At 60.7% G+C, this 15,297-nt stretch overlaps 1 protein-coding gene across 1 annotated transcript in view; it reads left to right on the top strand.

Moving 5' to 3' along the window:
* Positions 1–5,125: 5,125 nt before the first annotated feature.
* VWC2 (von Willebrand factor C domain containing 2) overlaps positions 5,126–15,297 on the top strand; it is a 31,965-nt gene continuing 21,793 nt past the window's right edge. The window contains exons 1-2 of the mRNA XM_059655945.1: positions 5,126–5,531; positions 6,667–7,474. Coding sequence (XP_059511928.1) covers positions 6,776–7,474 — 699 coding nt within the window. The 5' untranslated portion in view covers positions 5,126–5,531; positions 6,667–6,775. The remainder of the gene's footprint in view (positions 5,532–6,666; positions 7,475–15,297) is intronic.

The raw sequence follows: 15,297 nt of genomic DNA, 5'->3' as shown, positions 1-15,297 counted from the left end.
ACTTTGAATTTATATTAGTTCACACAAGCACTCCATCCATGCTTTTGTTCCGGCCCTCCCGTCCAGTTTAAGAACCCATTGTGGCCCTTGAGTCAGAAAGCTTGCCCACCCCTGCCACTGAGCCAAACCGGTTAGGGCAACAACCTATTTTTTTAAAAAGGGAAAAAATCTGAAAGGAAAGTCATTTCAACAACGATGCTGAGAAAGTTAGGTATCCATCCGGAATGAAATAAACCTTGACTTCTAACTTTGGATAAACCATCCAATGACCTTGAACTAGCTCCTAGAGCTAAGTACAAAAGCTCACCCCATAACACTCAGGAGAGACATGGAAACACCGCTCTCAGCCTCAGAGTAAATACAGATGTCTTGGAAAGCATGCATGCACGCACACACACATACACGCACACACTAATGAATAAAACACACATCTGATAAGTTGGAATTCATGACAAAATTGCTGTTCTTTCAAGAGACTTTACCATGGAGACATGGTCTGAGGAGTCTCTGCTTTCATCTCAGCCGGCAGCAGCGTGCGTGTCTGTGGACAATGCTGTGGCTGTGGTGAGAGCAAGCGGGGCCGATCGGAGCCACGCTGGGCAGGCAGCCAGGGCTCCGCGCAGAGAGCAAGGCCGGACCATCCGGGGGCCACGGGACATGATGCGGAGCGCACGGCCCTGTAGACACGGCCGCCCAGGCCCCGGCCCCTGCAGGCTAAGTCAGTGCCGTTGGTTTGGGGATTACCTTCTGTCTGATCTGTAAATGTCTCTTATAGACGCCTGAGCATTACAGGGTATTATGTGTGCTCCTGCCTGAGCACCTTCCCGGCAAGGAGCTGGTCTGTGGGGTGTTTCCCCCTTTGAAAGGGACCCACCAGCTGGGCTGGGAGCGCTGAGCGCTTCTAATGGCGCTGCAGCTGGAAGAGGCCCAGCGTGTTGCTTGGACGCCGGGGCTGCCAGAGGCGCCGAGCTGGCAGCGGGTCAGTGCGCGAGTCCCAGACAGTTGTGCCTCTGAGCGCAGAGCAGCCCGCGGGACTCCGCGTGAGGGGAATTCTTGTGTAGAGAGGACCGAGGCTTCACTCCTGGGGGTGGGGAGGGGGGCACGTTTGGGAGCAGTGACTATGGGACCGAAGCCACTCAGCCCAGCACCCTGATGGGGCCTCAGGGGCTGCAGTAGCCTCGGGCCACTGAGGAATGTTGCTGTGGCTGAGCTCCATCAGGGAGCCCTGCTATTGTCTGGGCTTTTGAATTTGCACGTGAGAGAGAACTCCGGTTCCAGCCAGCTCGGGCAGAGAGACCGCTCTGCTTGGGACGCAGACCCATTCACCCCGGTCACGCTAAGCACGTCTCCTTGTCTTGCTTCCAGTTTCTGCTGTGCTGTCGCCACTGCAGGCGGAGCTACCACTCGGGATGCCCTGGGAGGCCCAGCCTTAATATTTCATGAGATCCACGTCCCAAGAAAAACACGTCTGCTCTCAGGTGGTTCGAGCAGAAGTCGGAGGTCTGGCTCTCACGGTGTAAATCAGACCGCGGGAGCGTCCCTGAGCCACCGACCCTGGCCATGCAACGGCCATGCTGGCAGGACTGCCCCGGCCCGGCCAGCTCTGCCTGCGAGCAGGTGGCTGCGCGTAGACGAGGACTTGTTCTCCAGGGAGCATTTGCAGTGAGAAGAAAGAGAATGGCTATTGGGTGGCAAACATTTCCGCACAGTCAGCACGAGCTGCACCCGGCTGCCGGCACACAGTCTCCATTGCAAGTAGGCCGGGCTCCCTCGTATCTGTGGGGGACTGGTTCCAGGACTCACCTCCCCGCAGTTACCAGAATCCCTGGAAACTCAAGTCCCTTATATAAAGGGTGTCGTATTTGCATTAACCTACACGCATCCTCCAGATACTTTAAATATCTCCCGATTCCCTATAATCCCTATTGCCCGGTAAACGCTGTGTACGTAGTTGTCCCATCACATTGCTTAGGAAACAATGACAAGAAAAAGTCTGCACAGGTCCAGCAGCAATGCAAACATCTAGGCCTAACTAGTCTGCAGCAGCAACGCCAAAGGTTCCCCCAAATAGTTTCCATCCGGGTTGGTGGACTCCGTGGATGCAGGCCCCGTGGGTAGGGAGGGCCAACGGGGTGAATATAAAGAAGTAAACTTCTGATGAATGGATAGAAACAGTATCTTTGGGACAAAAGGAAGGAATACGATCTGAATGCAGCCTAGAAGGCGGCTTTGGTATCTTTGAAAAAACATACTCCAAGAATACAAATTAGTGACTGCGTTTCGACCTGGAGTCAAGGGGGCAGTGATGTGCTGAGTGGTCCCAGGCGTGGCCACAGCACCTCCAGGCTCATTCCTTAAAGCTCTAGATCAGCGGTTCTCAACCTTCCTGATGCCGCGACCCTTTAATACAGTTCCTCATGTTGTGGTGACCCCCAATTTCATTGTTACACATTGAACATAATTAAAGCATAGTGATTAATCACAAAAACAATATGTAATTATATATCTGTTTTCCGATGGTCTTAGGCAACTCCTGTGAAAGGGTCATTCGACCCCCAAAGGGTCGCGACCCACAGGTTGAGAACCGCTGCTCTAGATGGAAAGAATGTTGGCTGGCAAGTTAATTTACTGGAAGTAGAATGAGAATCACCCCAAAATGGACCACGCCGAGTAACTTGCTGTAAGAATAAAACAGAGCTGATTACTAGGTGCCTAAGACCAACTCCACTTTGCGGTGGGGAAGCCTGGCCCGCAGTCACGTTCTGGTGGGCACCTGAGTCACCTGTCCCCTGACTAGTGATGGGGACCAGGTGTGCAACCCCTCAACCCTCAATGGACTCCTCAAAGGACTTCTTTCTTGCAGAAGAGAGGGGGTGACTCAGATGCAGAAGCCATAGCAGAGCAATAGAACAAGAATTGTTCATGGCCCAGAACAACCGGAAATTCCAGGCTGCCTTATGCCTGGTGGTGAAAGAATGGAGTTTCTCTTTCTAGCTGGAGACAAAACCTAATTTGCATATTCCTGGGGTGGGGGGGGAGAGGAAGTGCCTGGGAGATGGGGCGAAGGGCAGAGGGAGGGAGAGCTGCAGGATTATTGGGGAGACTGAGCCAGGTGGGGGAGGGCCAGGGGATGGAGACAAAGGCAAGATCAGAAAAGCACTTGGTGTCCTGTTCGTGATTCTCCTTTAATTCATCCCATAAACTTCCGTCATGGCCTAGCCGCGTGCCAGGGATGGCCCAGGAGCTGAACGCTGTGTGCACAGAAGTGACTGACAGTGAGGGCTGGGAGGGAGAGGAGAGGATAATTCCGAGTATGCAATGCCACCCTACACATGCCCAGGAGTAGAGATGGGGGGTGGGGGGGGCTGTTGAAGGCTCCCTGGGCAGTTTGATGGGGGGACTTGGCGGGAATGGAGCTGCCCGTGCCCCCTGGGCGCCTGACATGGGCAGAACCTGATCCCTGAGCAGCGGGCCTGCTCGTGTGCACCCACAGCAGCCTCGGAGCAGCAGCCATGGCTTCTCCGCTCAGAGTCCAAGGTCAGCCTCCTGCAGGAACACACAACCCCGCTGAGCCTAGATTCCCGGTGGACCTGGCTTCTAGTCCCTCAACCCCCAGAGGAAGGTTCACAGCTCTTCCTCTCCACGGGCTCAGGTTCAGACCTGGCGTTAAATGCGGCCTCACCCAAGGTCACCAACACCACCTCTGCCACACGGTCCCAGGGAGGACCTCGCCTCGCCTTCCAGCGGCAAATCTGTTTCGCTCCATGTGCCTCCCACCCGGGGCGGGGCGTCTGGTCTTACTTTCCCTCCCAGAGAACCCGCCCCTCCTCCTTCTTCCAGGTCTAGGACGGCTCCCACCCGGACCCTCCTCCTCCAGGCCCGTGTGCGTGTGCCCCGCTCTGGGACCATACATCGAGCCCCGTTGCGGGTTGTGCGGTCTAAGCGCCTGTACACTGTTCAGTCCCAGGGCCCTGACCTGGGGCGCAGTGCCTGCTGGTCCAGGCCTGCATGGCCACTGGGACCTGTGCTCCATGGAGTGGGTCATGTGGGGTCTGCTGAGCAGGGGACGGTGGGGGGAGCTGTCTCTAGCCTTGGGGAGGCAGAAAGAGAGTGAGGAGGGCAAAGGCAGAGGGAAGGGAGCCTCCCAGAGGCCTCCACCCACATCCGGCTCTGCGCTCTGGCCAGCCCCCTCCTGCCTTTTATGGTGTCAGGAGCAGCAGGCTCCCCCAGCCTCCAGGGGCCTCCTGTGCCTCCTAGCACCTAAGCCTGGTTTCTCCATCATAAGGGGGGGAGGAGGGAATTGGGGAGAGAGATTCCGTGTTTATGCATCTGAGCATCTCAGTGACTCCAAGACTCGGAGTGGGAACCAGCGCCCTGGAAACAGATAACTCCCAGAAGTCCCCTTTTAGGGGTTAATGTGAACAGTTGCCTATTTTTCCCCCTTTACCCCCAAAGGTAGCACATTTCTAGACCAAGATCCAAAGATCAAAAGACATCTGAGCCATGCAGGCCTCTGCCTGAGGCCCCATTCCAACCAAGTTTCTGTTGGCTCAGGAGAGTGGGCAGCGCGGGGTGGCTGGGGGGGGGGGATGTGGAGCTGGGGGGGGGGGTTGGGGGCGGGGGGAGATGGGGAGCTGGGGGCGGTGGCGGGGAGGGGATGGCGGAGATCCCCCGGTGGGTTGAGGAGTTCCTTCCTCACAGTTTCTGAATGTAAAGGGCAAACTCTTAGCAGCTCAGCAAGCTAACTGGGCCTCCGAGTCCCACAGGGAAGGCAGGCAGCTCAGCGTTTCCTAAGGAGGCAGATCGGAGCTGTCCTCAGAGGGAGAGCCGAGGGGGCCGATCAGGAAGGAAGAAATGAAAGGAAAGAATAAAAGAGAGACAATCCCAGATGAGGGTCCAGAGGGAAGTGAGTGAGCGCCCGGAAGGAAGGAGGATGGCCAGGCTGCTGGCTGGAAGAGAAGTGGGGGACGCGGCCGCGCGCGAGAGTGACAGGTAGGTGCGCCCCCAGGTAGGGGAGCCGGTGGCAGGAGGTCCCCAAACCCGGGCAGCGCGGGCCGCGCGGCGGAGGGAGCGGGAGCGCGCGGAGCGGGAGGCAGCGCTGCGGGCGAGGCGTGTGCGTGGTCTCCGGGGAGGCCGGCCTCCGAGCCACTCGCCCGCCACTGCGCTCCGGGCGTCGCCACCGCCTCTGACGCCGCACCGCCCGGCATCCCAGCTGCAGCGGGAGAGCTCCCCGCGCGGCCGAGGGGCGGAGCCAGGTCCCGCCAGGGCCGCGACCGGGGATGAGCCGCGGAGGGCGGCACGGGCTCTGATGCTGGTCAGGCCAGCCACTGCCGGCTGCGGGCGGCACGATGGACCAGCCCCCGCAGACGCCCTAGCCGGGTGCATGCGCCGGGCCGGGCGGGGCGCGCAGGTGGGGCTGCGGGCTCCTCCGTGCGCCTTGCGCAGGTCCCCCGCCACCCGGAGGGTGGGTGCCGGCGCCTCGGGGCTGCGCCCTCCGCGAGCCCGGAGCCCCACCGGCGCCCCACGATCATGTACGTAGACTGGGCGCCCGCCCCGGGGATGGGGATGGGGGTGGGGATGGGATGAGGGCGCATGCCGGCTGTCCACTCCCTGGGCACCGAAGGCCTCCCTGCAGCTCCGGAGGAACGCCTCCTTCCCGAGTTTGTAAATACCGGCGCCTTGCGCCAGCTGAGGGGCCCCGGCCCGGCTGAGTGAGCAGATGGCGCGCTTGACCGGAGCCCCTGAGAGCCGGCCAGGGGTGGGGTCCCCGGAACGCCGAGTAGGGGTGGGGTTGGAAGGGGAGGGTGGCTGGGGTGCCCGCACCCTGCGGCGTCTAGGGTTCTCTCGGCCCCTTTGGGCGGCAGGAACTTTGGGATCTAGAAAGGCTTTAGGGACCGGGTGGTGAGGGGGACTCGTCCCGCCTGCGCCCTCCACCCCCAGCTCCCCCACGACGCACTTTCGCGCGACCCCTGGCACCCGGGCTCCTCCGCCATGACCCCCTCCGGGGTGCAAAGCAATCAGAAGACGGAGCGCCGCGGCCCACGCGGGGCTCCCCCCGCGCCCCCCGAGTCGCTGGCAGCCTGCTGGGTGCTGTGGCCAGTGGGGGGCCAAGCTTCGGAGTCCCCACCCTGCCGCGGGGGTGTCCACAGCCTCCTGGGCACTGGCCTGGGAGGAGGGCGGGAAGGGGGTCTCCCCCCGCCCCCGGACGCATTTTAAAAAGTTGTTGGAAATGCCCCCTCCGGTCCCAGGGGGTGGGGTGGGGGGTCCTGCTTAGCTGCCAGCGCGGTCTGGTCCCCCACTCCGCCAGGGAATTCCCCACTGGGACCCTCTGGGACTGTGGTCGGGACCTGGGGAGGGGCGCCCCGGGCTCCATCCAGGACCTGCCAGTGAGGGTGGGGGACGGGGCCCGGCTCGCGGCTTCCCGCCGCCCCGCCAGCCGCCTACTCCTCACGATTCCGCGAGAAACGCCGCGGGGTTTGTCTGGAACTTCGCTTCCACGTCCGTCTCCGCGTCGTGAGGCCTCAGGAGCCGCCGGGCTCGGACGCAGGGCCCCCGCCCTCGCGGTCCTGCTCGCGCCCCTAGCGCTGCGGGAGCTGCGGGCCGGTGGCGGGGCGGCGGGGCGGCGGGCCGGGCGCGGGCTCGGCTGAGCTGCTGTTCTCTCCGCAGGGACCACAGGGACGGCGGCTCCGGGCCCGCGGCGCGCCCCGGGGCTGTGAATGCGCCTCGCCCCTCGGCCACGCTCCCCGCCCGCCCGCCCGCCGGGACGCGGTAGGGGATGCCCCGCTCGGCGGCGATGGCCGGCGGCGCGCTGCCCGGCTCCCTCCTGGTCACCTGCTGCCTGGTGGTGGCCCTGTGCAGCCCGAGCATGCCGCCCGAGCAGCTGGCCCAGGCGCCCGAGCGGGAGCGGCCCGGCCCGGAGAAGCGCGAGCACGCCTCGCGGGAGGGCCCGGGGCGGGTGAGCGAGCTGGGGCGCCCGGCGAGGGACGAGGGCGGCCGAGACTGGAAGAGCAAGGGCGGCCGCGGGCTGGCCGGCCGGGAGGCGTGGGGCCGGCAGAAGCAGGCCTGGGCCGCCCAGGGCGCGGGGGCCAAGGCCGGGGACCTGCAGGTTCGGCCCCGCGGGGATACCCCGCGTGAGGAGCCCCCTTCTGCTGCCGCCGCCCGGGACGCAGCCGGCCCCGACCCCGCGCCCGCGACGGAGCCGCCCGACGAGTACGCGTACCCGGACTACCGCGGGAAGGGCTGCGTGGACGAGAGCGGCTTCGTGTACGCCATCGGGGAGCAGTTCGCGCCCGGCCCGTCGGCCTGCCCCTGCCTGTGCACCGAGGAGGGCCCGCTGTGCGCGCAGCCCGAGTGCCCGCGCCTGCACCCGCGCTGTGTCCACGTCGACACCAGCCAGTGCTGCCCGCAGTGCAAGGAGCGGAAGAACTACTGCGAATTCCGGGGCCGCACCTACCAGACCCTGGAGGAGTTCGCGGTAAGAGGCGAGCTGCGGGGGGAGCCGGCTCAGAGCGCGGGGAGCCCCGCTGGGGACAAGAGGCGCCCTCCGCTCCCCAGAGCTGGGCATCGCCGGGCGCCCCTAAGGCCACCTCTCCCATAGCGCCTGGCACTTGGCATTCACCCCTTTGCCTTCCCGGGACCGGGCTTCTTGGGAGGGAGGCCAGGCTCCGAGGGCGTGGCCGGGCCTCCAGTGGCGGCTCCTCTACGGCGAACTTAGCTCTGGCTACTCCTGTAAACTCCTGGCCTTTGACCTGCTCCACCAGCTTTCACACACGGCGATTTGCATGACAGTGCGGGCCATTCAGGGTGTATTCTTACGCTAATAGCCAGTTAAGGGCGAGTATTCATCTAAATCAGCCATTCCCCTGGTATGGGTTGGGCCCTCCTGAAAATATTCTAAAAATGGAAAGAAAATGCCTGCTCCTTGGCCGCCCGGACACAGTGGTCAGCAAAAACCCAGATGCCAGTGCAGGGGTAAAAGCCTTCTCTTTTAGGTGAGAACGTGCCAGTGTGAGCAGCAGCCCCTCTGAGTGCCTGTGCCCACCAGGCTCCGGGCTGGTTTTCAAACCCGGGTTCAGGTAGCTCAACCTCATGCCATGCTGCCAAGTAGGTTACGGCTCCCATCCCCAGGCGTGGATAAGAGGACACTGAGCCACAAGATTGTTAAGTAACGTGATAAAGGCAGCACCCTCTTCAGAAGTAAACTCCTGTGTCCCGCTCAGCGGTTCTGCTCCGCTGCGCATGCGGCTACCCCCGTTCCCTGGGTCCCAAAGTCCAGGGAGGAGATGGAGATGCTGCCCAACACGCATGCGCTGGCCCCGAGTGACCTCCTGGTCCCGAGTGAAAGCCCTGCCTCCCTGCCAGGGGGCCTGGGAGACACCTGCAGGCAGTTCACCCATCCCAACCCCCCAGCGCAGGCGCTAGCCAGGCCTGCCTGGCCTCGGCCCATGGCCTGGGAAGGCCAGAGATTTCCTGGCGGCGGAAGGCATCCTGGGACCTAGAGCCCCCAAAGCTGGGCGGGAAGAGCAGGTGGGGAGGATCCTGCTGGTCCCGCAGGCCACAGCCACCGAGAAATGCAGATTTGGGGTGCGCCCAGGGTGGGCCTGCTTGTGAGGAGTTTTAGGATTGAACCCCCGATGCTGGTGCTGTGCAAACAGGAAGCAGGGGGTATAGGTCTGTATTAAAGTAGGAAGTGTAGAAAGAACGCTGGGGTTTGGAGTCGGGAACCACGAGGTTCCATTCTGGCTTTGCAGCAACCAGCGCACGACAGGGACCCAGCCCAGGCCCCTCGCGGTGCCTTTATTCTTACCTGTGACATAAGGGGGCCAGGCTACCCCGACGCCTCCTGGGAGCGATGCCAAACCTGTCTGTCCTCACAGTCCTTGGTTTCAGCCCTTGGAGAAACAAAGAAAACTTTGGTGAGAAACTCCCACAGACCGGGCCGGGCCACACCCCTGAGTCAGCAGGGCCCTGCCCTCACAGTGCTCCCCGAGTCCTGGGGAGCCGGGCAGACACCTGGGTGGTTGGGTGCAGCACTGAGGGCAGAGGCAGAGGTGGCCATGGGCGCTGGTGAGGCCCAGAGGAGGGACTTCCCGTTGGCCTGGGACAGGGCTGTAGGCAGGGAGGGACCCAACGAAACAATTCTCTTGAGGTTTCCGTTCATAAGAAAATCTAAGAGTCATAAGAGCAAAGACACGTGGTTAGTTTTGAATTGTTAACGCGGGTTGTTGCACTGTATGGAGTTCCATGGTCACTTCTGAAACGTGTCCCAGGAGGTAGGCGGAGGGGTTATTAGCAGTTTGATCTAAAATGCCCAACGCCTCACGGAGAGGATGTCTGTCCCCCTGAAATCCCAGGTAGAGGAGACTTCAAACTCCCGTGCGGTGATTCCCTGCCAAGCGGTGGATGCCGCCAGCCTGCCTCTGGGTCCGGGAGGGGCTCCTGTTTGACTCCTGCGTTCAGAGTGGGCCACGGAGTGGAATGTGTGTCACACTCCACAGGTGGGAGGTGGGGCAGCAAAGGGGACATTGGAAAGAGGACCGTCTTGGGGAAAATGGAAGGCCCAATACCCTATTTTTAGAGCATGAACTGCATCTCTCCTCTTCAACTGACTCTTCATTCTTCATTTTTATCTCAGGGAGGAAGGAGCAGAGAGAGAGAAGAGAGAGGAGAGAGAGGGAGAGAGAGGAAGAGAGAAATATCAATGATGAGAATCATGGATCGGCTGCCTCCTGCACGGCCCCCAGTGGGGATCAAGCCCGCAACCCAGGCGTGTGCCCTGACTGGGAATCAAACCATGACTTCCTAGTTCATAGGTCAGTGTGCTCAGCCACTGAGCCACACCGACCAGGACTGACTCTTCATTCTAACTTCCGTCCGATCGCTGTCAGCCGTGAGCTGTCCCAGCAGGAATGTTGCGAAGCTGCTCGCACCCTTAGCTCTGTGCCTGCCCTACAGACGCACACTGCGTGCTGACTGCATTTCGGGATAGACCCTGCCTGCTCCTTCCCGTTAGCATCAGAACGTCTCCACGCGTTTCGCTAGCTCAGTGGGCTTTGTGTCCGTCAGCTGGTGGCTGTAGTTTGGTTTCCCTTCGCACCGGGGGAGGGGTGTCGGAAGGATGGCCGTGGAAGAGTCAAGGGTGAGCCCGGAGCCCACGGGGTCCCTGGTTTGCGACAATGGAGACTTGTCATGGTGCCAAGTGCCAGGACACAACCACTGCTCGCACGCCTGCTCTGGGGATCCTGGGCTCAGAGCAAGAACTCGTAGCCTGCGGGGTGCACGGCCCAGGGCGTATGGGAAATGGAGAGGAACGCAGGTCCTGCCTGAACCGCCGGTGGGGGTACAATCTGGCCAGGCTGTGAGCACCGGTTCCTTCGCGTAGAGGGAAGGAGGGGAAGGGAGGCTGCCCTGGGCCTGTTTCCCGGGAGGCACTGAGGCACAGGGGCGCCTGTTCTCTGCTTCTCCTGGAGGAGACTGTGGTTGGGGGGCTGTGGTCTTCGGGGAGGAGCCCTAGAACCTGAGCCTGGGAAGTGCCACGGCCGGCCCTGCCTTCGGTGCTTCTCCTTCTGGGGTGCATGTCCGCTGGCTGCCCTCTGCCCAGGGTTCCCTGTACTTCAGACCCACCTGCCCCACCTCTCCATGTCCCTCACCCCAGGGGGACCCCATCCCTCACAGCCTGGCTGACCTCACTCCTGTACCAACCAAACCCCACTAGGTACTGACGGCACTGAGCGGGTATCCTCATTCGTCCAGGACGTGCGCGGCTTCGCTTGTTTGTCCAACGCAGAACCCAGCCGCGCGGAGGGTTTCCCTGCTGCCTCTCCCATTAGACCAGGTCCCGTGCTCACCCGCACCTGCAGGCGCCCAGCTCTGACAGGGAGGCCTGCCTGTTGGGTCACGTTGTTTAGGAGCGAGTGGTATGTCCACGCGCCGTCTGCCTCCCCAGGGCGTGTGCCTGGGCGAGGGCTGCCCTGACCAAGTACCGCGGCCAGTGGCTGGAGCTCGGGCAAGGCCTGGTGCACAGCCCTGCAGGCTGGGAGGCCGAGCTCAGCTGTGGGCAGGCGGGCGGGCGGGCTCCTCCCAGGCCTCTCCTTGGCGAGCAGGCGGCGTTTCCTCCCTGTCCTCAGCGGGCATCCCTCTGCACGTGCCGTGTCCTCGTCTCCTTTGCTTATAAGGACACTGGCCATGCTGGGTTGGGGCCAATTCCTATGACCTCATTTTAACTTCCTTACCTTAAAGCAGCGGTTCTCAACCTTCCTGATGCCGCGACCCTTTCATACAGCTCCTCATGCTGTGGTGACCCCCAACCATAACATTATTCTCGTTGCTACTTCATCACTGTCATGTTGCTACTGTTATGAATCGTCATGTAAATATCTGATATGCAGGATGTATTTTCATTGTTACAAATTGAACATAATTAAAGCATAATGATTAATCACCAAAACAATATGTAATTATATAGGTGTTTTTTGATGGTCTTAGGCGACCCCTCTGAAAGGGTCATTCGACCCCCAAAGGGGTCGCGACCCACAGGTTGAGAACCGCTGCCTTAAAGGTGCCTATATCCAGTCCCGCTCTGAGGTGGAGTTGGTAGAACTGCAGCATCTGGATCTGGGAGGGGAGGCAGAGTCCCTGGCCCGCGTTGACCTCATAGGCGCGAGCCGAGTGGATCAGAGCAGCGCGCTCCCCAGGGTGAATCGCTCGGGGAGGGTGATGGTGAGCCCGACTGGGAGTGTTTTAAAGGAGGCAGGGAGGGAGGGGAGTAAAGCGCCGGCCTGGAACCGTACCGTACCTCGGCAGCCCCGGGAGCCCTCCGATTCTGCCCGAGCCGTCCTGAGCAGCACTGCAGGGTGCGTGACCCAGGTCACAGTGTTTGTGTCCTTGTAACTCATGGGCAACTCTGACAGGCTCTGCCGAGCAGTTTTTAATTCACCCCGATGACTACCAAGCAGGCTGGCAGCAAATCAAACTGGAAGTTCATTGATAAGACATAATTCCATTTTGAACAACAAAAGGATTGTCCCCCCATGGGCATCCCAGCCCCTGGGGGAGGTGACCATAGAAACGGGTCTGCATGCTGGGCTCAGTGTCCTATGGGAGCTGGTGGGACTTAGGCAGCTCCCGAGATAAGGCCGCGCAGGACACGGCTCCCCGTCGCTTTGCTGTGGGTGGGATGGGACCCGTTCACTGTGTCCGCACTGGGTATCCTAGCTGATCAGGAGCTCTGATCGGCGAGTGTACACGTCTTTGGAGAAAAAGGGCCAATGAATTATTAATAAGTGCTGCTCACAGGGCTGTCTTTCACAGCTTGAGGACTGGCGACGGGGAGATAACGGCGAGAGTGGCAGCAGGTGACATGCCCGGGGACCACTGAGTCACACACACCCTCCGCTCTGGCGTCAGCGTCTGACGGCCACTAACTCTGCTGCCACATCGCATCTCGAAGTTTGTTAATGAAAAGATATCTTACGTGAAATTTGGAATCAAAAGCTCCACCTAAGTAGATTGCTATTGCAATTGTGACAAAGCGCCTGCAAAGAGGGAGATGCGATTCTTCACATTTCCAAATGGAGTTGATATTCCACTGGCTGATATTATTAACATAAAACAATAGTTATTATTGACCTTTGCCGCATCAGATGAATCACGCCGCGTAAAGGGCATGTGCCTTTCGCTAAGTGGGCTGATGTTTGTGCCTTTGCCGCCTCTGCGTTTGCTTGGGCTCTGAGTAAGATTCTGTAAACTCCGGACTCTCAGCTCCTGCCTCCTGTCTGAGGCCACTTCAACAAGAACCAGGAAGCAAAAACTGGGGCGTCCATACGGCTGTGTCCCTCACTCGGTGGGGAAACAACTCGAATGCCTGCACGTGGTCTGCACCACGAGACATCCGATTGGCCAATACGGTGGGATAAATACCGCGGAAGTTTGATCTGTCGTGACGGGAGGAAGGAGCCAGCATTTACTCAGCACCTGTATGCTTGACACATTGTGGCGGTGACATACACGGCAGACTGATGAGTTGGTATTTTCTTTATTTTAAAGGAGAGAAAGCTAAGGCTCATATCCATTAAGTAATTGGATCAATGCCAACCAGCTAGCCAGTGGTGGAACTCCACCTCCTCAGCTCCATGACCACATGACCACACGGGACCAATGGCCTGCTGGGTGTGGCCAAGGGAATTTCTGGTCCCTGGGGAAGGGAGAGCACAGGCAGGCTTGGGGCACTTGACTGCAGCGTGTCTAATAAGTGCTGGATTTGTTTGGTGAAGTGTTTATTTATGTGGGTTGCGTCATATTTGACTCCAGCCACCCAGGACGCAATAAATACCTGTGCCCCTCAAAGAGGGGAATCTTGACTCGGAATGAGGACAGAAGCACTGGGTTTCAGGAGCGGCCTGCGGGCAAGGGGAAGGGCTCAGTGGGCAGTGGGCAGAACACTAGGTCGCCAGAGGCGGCCGAGACCTCGGCAAGGAGCAGGCCCATGGGGGGGAGGGGCAGACTGTGGCCTGAGGGGCACCTCCAGCTCCAGAACGTGCTCTCTTGGCTCCTGGCACATAAGACGTTTGTTTGATGAGTGCAGATATTTCACAAACGAGGGGCTCATGTACACACCCGGACTGCCCAGCGGTGCAGACGGGACAGTGCCCAGCTGGCAGCCATCTGCCCGAGCTGCGCCACGCCGCCCCTTTCGAAGGGCATTTGCTGACCACATCTCCACTGGGCGTGGCTTACCTGTGTCCTTCAGCCACCTGGCTTTGCCACGCCTCTCTCTGCACAAGTAGAGACATTTCACCTTAGGAAGCCGAGGCTGTATTCAGAGTCCTGCAGCCAGCTGGCTCGGGAGGCTCGGGCACTGGGGCCCAGCGATCAGGCCCACCCTGCAGTCTGGGTGGAGTGTCAGCTTCTAGAATCTAGAGCTTCAAGAACAGGGCATGAGCCACAGGAAGACAGGGTGGGTGGGAGCCTGGTTCCGGGGCAGCCTGGGCCTGGGGCAGTTGTCAGAGCCTCCGTGTTTCTATGGTTAAAGCTGGAGAGTGTCCTGCTGACCTCTCACAAGATAAGAAGGAGCTGAGAGACGGACGCCATCAGATCTCCACAGCTCTGACCAAGCAGGGGAGACACGCCTGCTGTCGGGGCCCTGTGCATCTTACAGGAGGTGACTGCCCCCAGCGCCGTCTGGGCTCTAGACAGCCCGCCCGCGGAGGCACCATCACTGGGGAGTGGCTGCAGGGGTCTGTTTTCCTGTGATATTTACCTCTCAGGGAATATCTCCAAATCTCATAAATTCCAATTAAAAATGTCATTCTTGCACTTATTTATTCAAACTAGTTTTTGAATATTTATTTGCAGTGACCAACCACGGGGTCCCCGGTAACCGGGCAGTGACCTAGGTGTGGGAGGTGTGCAGGGGGCACCACGAGGGGCTCTGCGGGGACCGGTGAAGCCACGCGGGCAGGCTCCGTGGTTGCTGTGGGTGCTTGTTAGTGACAGGCATCCTGGCGGCTTCTGGGGAGAGGGCAGGAGTCTGTCTCGAATAGTGGCTGTGGCTGGAGGAAGGCCCGGGCCGACCAGGCCGCTGGAACCCTTCTCGCTGCTCCTCTGCTCCAAGCTGACCAGCTGCCAGCGGACGCGCTTGGCATTCTATTTCTGTCGGGCACTGGGGTGCAGCCAGGACACTGCGTGCCTCGCGGAGCTGCAGGGAGGATGAGGTCAGGCGTCTGCCCGTCCTGTGGCTCCTGTCGGCCCAGCCCTGGACAGGCCCGGGAGGGAGCGTTGGCTGGCGGCCCCCTCTGCACAGTTGCTCTCACGGCTGAACGCTGCTGCCATAGACAGGATGTGACCACCCCTGGCCTGGGAACACAGGGGATGGAGAGCCGGCAAAGCCGCCGTGTGCAGAACTCGCGAAATCCCGGAAATCCTGTACAATTCTTCTGAAAAGCACCGCTCAAACGGCCACAGTGAGATTCGGAATGCCTCCCGGAGGTGGAGTCAGGGTCCAGGGAGCAGTCAGCCTTGTAGCAGGAGCTGCCTGGGGGCCTCTAGGGGCGCCTGGGCACGCGGGGTCCTCACAGCCATGCCCTTGACAAGTCAGGGCCCCATCCCCAGCATCAGAGCAGATCAGCACCTCCCACCTGAGCCTACGGGAAGGGGCGGGGCCGACGCGGGGGGCGGGGCCGACGCCAGGATGGGGGCGGGGCCAGCGCCAGGATGAGGGCAGAGGCACTCCTGGGCAGGGCAGGCGCAGGGGGCGGGGCCGACGCCAGGATGGGGGCAGAGGCACTCCTGGGCGGGGCC

The sequence above is a fragment of the Myotis daubentonii genome, chromosome 10, assembly GCF_963259705.1.
Source record: "Myotis daubentonii chromosome 10, mMyoDau2.1, whole genome shotgun sequence".
In the NCBI taxonomy this organism is placed as follows: Eukaryota; Metazoa; Chordata; class Mammalia; order Chiroptera; family Vespertilionidae; genus Myotis; species Myotis daubentonii.
This window is presented reverse-complemented; position numbering and strand designations above follow the sequence as displayed.